The sequence below is a fragment of the Aplysia californica genome, unplaced genomic scaffold (genome assembly GCF_000002075.1).
Source record: "Aplysia californica isolate F4 #8 unplaced genomic scaffold, AplCal3.0 scaffold00646, whole genome shotgun sequence".
Classification (NCBI taxonomy): domain Eukaryota; kingdom Metazoa; phylum Mollusca; class Gastropoda; order Aplysiida; family Aplysiidae; genus Aplysia; species Aplysia californica.
The window spans coordinates 74,405-78,174 of record NW_004797916.1 but is presented as its reverse complement, the minus strand read 5'-3'; the positions used below and the strand labels follow the sequence as shown (position 1 = coordinate 78,174).

The following is a 3,770-nucleotide window of genomic DNA, read 5'->3' as shown; positions in this document are numbered from 1 at the left end:
GGAGGTGGGGGGCGGGGTTGTGAGGCGTCTGCGGCTGAAAGTGAGGAGAAGCCGGCAGCCAAGGTCGTTGATCGACCACATCAGTGCGAGTTCTGTGGCCGCCGCTTCACGCAGAAGGGAAACCTCAAGACCCACCAGCGCATCCACACGGGGAAAAAGCCCTACCTGTGCCTGGACTGCAACATGCGATTCTCCGACTACAGCAACCTCATGCACCACCTGGTCATACACTCGGGCGAGCGCCAGTTGGTCTGTCACTTCTGTGGCGTCAAGTTTGTGGCCAGGCGGGCGCTCAAAAACCATGTTCGGACGCACACGGGTGAGCGGCCGTTCCCGTGCGAGACTTGTGGCAAGGCCTTCGCCCTGGCCTCCTCCCTGGCTCAGCACATGCTCATACACGGCACGGAGAAGCACTACACGTGCGAGGTGTGTGGCGCAAAGTTCACCCAGCGCAGCAGCGCGCTGCGCCACAAGAAGACGCACACGGGCGAGCGGCCGTTCCAGTGCGACATCTGCCTGGCCAAGTTCTCCCGTCGCAACAATCTCAACGTGCACAAGAAGCGAGTCCACCCGGGCCAGGCCGCGCCGCTCGTCTGTGACCTCTGTGGCCAGGTCATGAAGAGTGACCTTCACCTCCGCGAGCATCGAGCGGCGTGCCAGCAGAAGGACACGTACTCCAAGCTCATGTGGGCCAAACAGACCAGCATGCAGATCACGCCCTCGGGGACCCTGTATGTGCAGTTGTGAGGGGCAGCCAGACAAATAGACAGCTGTCGTGGACAAATAGACAGGTGATGTGGACAAATAGACAGGTGTTGTGGACAAATAGACAGGTGTCGTGGACAATTAGACAGGTGTGAGTGACAAATAGACAGGTGTGGTGGACAAATAGACAGGTGTCGTGGACAAATAGACAGGTGTTGTGGACAAATAGACAAGTGTCGTGGACAATTAGACAGGTGTGAGAAACAAATAGACAGGTGTGGTGGACAAATAGACAGGTGTCGTGGACAAATAGACAAGTGTGGTGGACAAATAGACAGGTGTTACTGACAAAGGTCATACAGACAAACACATGTGATGGACAGACAAATTGTTGTGTCGTGGACGAATAGACTGCTAATGATAGACAGACTGATAAATGTGGTGAAGGAGTAGACAGGTTTGCAAACAGCCTAGTGTGGGGCGGCAGAAAGTACAGGCCAGGAATGTACAGCCGACGACAGATTGGGCAGAAATATGTTCTAGCTCTCACGCTGACTCAGCAAAATTGTTTTAGAGAGAGAAGAAACTGTTTCTGTTCTTTGAGAAAGTCTGTCTCTCTACATGTCTGTGTCTGTCTCTCTACATGTCTGTGTCTCTACATGTCTGTCTCTCTACATGTCTGTGTCTGTCTCTCTACATGTCTGTCTCTCTACATGTCTGTGTCTGTCTCTCTACATGTCTGTCTCTCTACATGTCTGTCTCTTTTCTTGTTTTTTTGTTTCTTCAACGTAACATTAGAATTTGAATTTTGACAAAATATTTCTTGAACTCATGCATGATGCAACCAATGCCACAAATGAAGAGATGTATATATGTATATATATATATGTGTGTTCATGTGTGTGTACCTGTGATTTGTGGTGTGTTTATATATATATGTGTGTGTGTGTGTGTGTGTGTGTGTGTGTGTGTGTGTGTGTGTGTGTGAAGCCTGCTGACAAAATGAGTTACTCTTCAGCTTCAAGCCTTATATATGTGGAAATAAATATATCATGCTTATAGGTGAAGTTGTTACAATTCATAAGTATGAAACAATAAAAGGCATGTTATAGTTCAAGAATATATAGATCTATACATATATATATATGGCATCAATAGAAAAAATCTACACATTGGACCGTAGTGTTGGTTCTTGGCCGATATCTCCATTTGTGGATTGTGAGAAGTAACTCTTTTTGTCAGCACGTCTCACATATGTCTGTCTGTCTGTGGTATGTGTCTGTCTGTCTGTCTGTCTGTCTGTCTGTCTGTGGGTATGTGTATGTCTGTCTGTCTGTCTGTCTATCTATGGTATGTGTATGTCTGTCTATCTGTCTATCTATGGTATATGAATGAATGTCTGTCTGTCTATCTATGATATGTGTTATGTATGTCTGTCTGTCTGTCTGTCTGTCTGTCTATCTATGGTACGTGTATGTCTGTCTGTCTATGGTATGTGTTGTGTATGTCTGTCTGTCTGTCTGTCTATCTGTCTGTCTATCTATGGTATACATGTGTATGTCTGTCTGTCTGTCTATGGTATGTGTACGTCTGTCTGTCTATTTGTCTGTCTATATATGGTATACATGTGTATGTCTGTCTGTCTGTCTATGGTATGTGTATGTCTGTCAGTCTGTCTGTCTGTATGTCTTGGCGAAAGTAAATTGTGTGTACCTGTGATGTCTTTGTGTGTTTCTTATGTCTGTCTGTCTGTCTGTGGTACGTATGTGTGTCTGTCTGTCTGTCTGTCTGCGTTTCTGTCTGTCTGTCTGTCTGTCTGTCTGTCTGTCTGTCTGTCTGTCTGTCTGTATTGGCTAAAACAAAACATCTGGAGGAAATCAAAATGGTAAGGAAGGGCAAAAATTTACAATCAACATAAAAAAAAAAATGTACCTGTCTGTAGAAAGTTCCAATTCACTAAAACGTGTGTACATTAGAGTAAATTATACTCATTATGGCCAATGTTTTACCTTCTATTTTGAATGTTTGATTTTTGTCTCTGTGCTTATATTTATATATATACATGTATGTAATTGTATTGGTATAATTTTGTTTTGTGGATGAATGTGGTGGTGTGTTTTGCTGTGTGTTCATGTGTGTGATTGTGTGTAGTGTGTAGTGATTTGTGGTGTGTTCATGTGTGTGATTGTGTGTAGTGTGTAGTGATTTGTGGTGTGTTCATGTTTATGACTGTGTGTAAAGATTTGCTGTGTGTTCATGTGTGTTCATGTGTGTAGTGATTTGTTGTGTGTCATGTGTATGACTGTGTGTAGTGTGTAGTGATTTGTTATGTGTTCATGTGTATGACTGTGTGTAGTGTGTAGTGATTGTTGTGTGTTCATGTGTATGACTGTGTGTAGTGTGTAGTGATTGTTGTGTGTTCATGTGTATAGTAACTGTATGTGTAGTGGTTTGTGGTGTAATCATGTGTACCTGTGGTTGCAGTGTGTTCATGTGTGTGTACCTGTGGTTTGTGGTGTGTTTATATATATATATATGTGTGTGTAGCTGTGATTTGTGGTGTGTTTATATATGTGTGTAGCTGTGATTTGTAGTGTGTTCAGGTGTGTGTGTTGCTGTGATTTGTAGTGTGTTCATGTGTGTGTGTAGCTGTGGTTTGTGGTGTGTTCATGTGTGTACCGTGTAGCTGTGGTTTGTAGTGTGTTCATGTGTGTACCGTGTAGCTGTGTTTTTGGTGTGTTCATGTGTGTACCGTGTAGCTGTGGTTTGTTTTGAAATGACCTGGTTTATGAGTGTTTCGTGTTTTTTCTGGTCTCACATTTTGTCATGGGAAAACGTAGACTATACGTGTAATTTGTTTGTGAAGGAATGTAATTTTTTTGAATTCTCATATTTTGTATATATATAGTGTCAATTGTTTGTTTATGAATGAAAATTTCTTATTTCAAAGTCTGTACCCTCTCTGATGACAATCGTAGCTAACTGTGGTAGTGTGCGTGTTGGATGGAAGTTTTCTTTTGTTTTACAGTAAAAGTAGGTCAGCTCTGATCGCTGCCCCCCCCCCC

General features: G+C 43.6%; 1 protein-coding gene across 1 annotated transcript in view; it reads left to right on the top strand.

Moving 5' to 3' along the window:
- The window catches only part of LOC118478524, a gene marked incomplete at its 5' end in the record, with an annotated part of 3,661 nt that extends 2,307 nt beyond the window's left edge, over positions 1-1,354 (top strand). Inside the window, 1 exon segment of the mRNA XM_035972309.1 lies at positions 5-1,354. Coding sequence (XP_035828202.1) covers positions 5-747 — 743 coding nt within the window.
- Between the last annotated feature and the right edge of the window lie 2,416 nt (positions 1,355-3,770).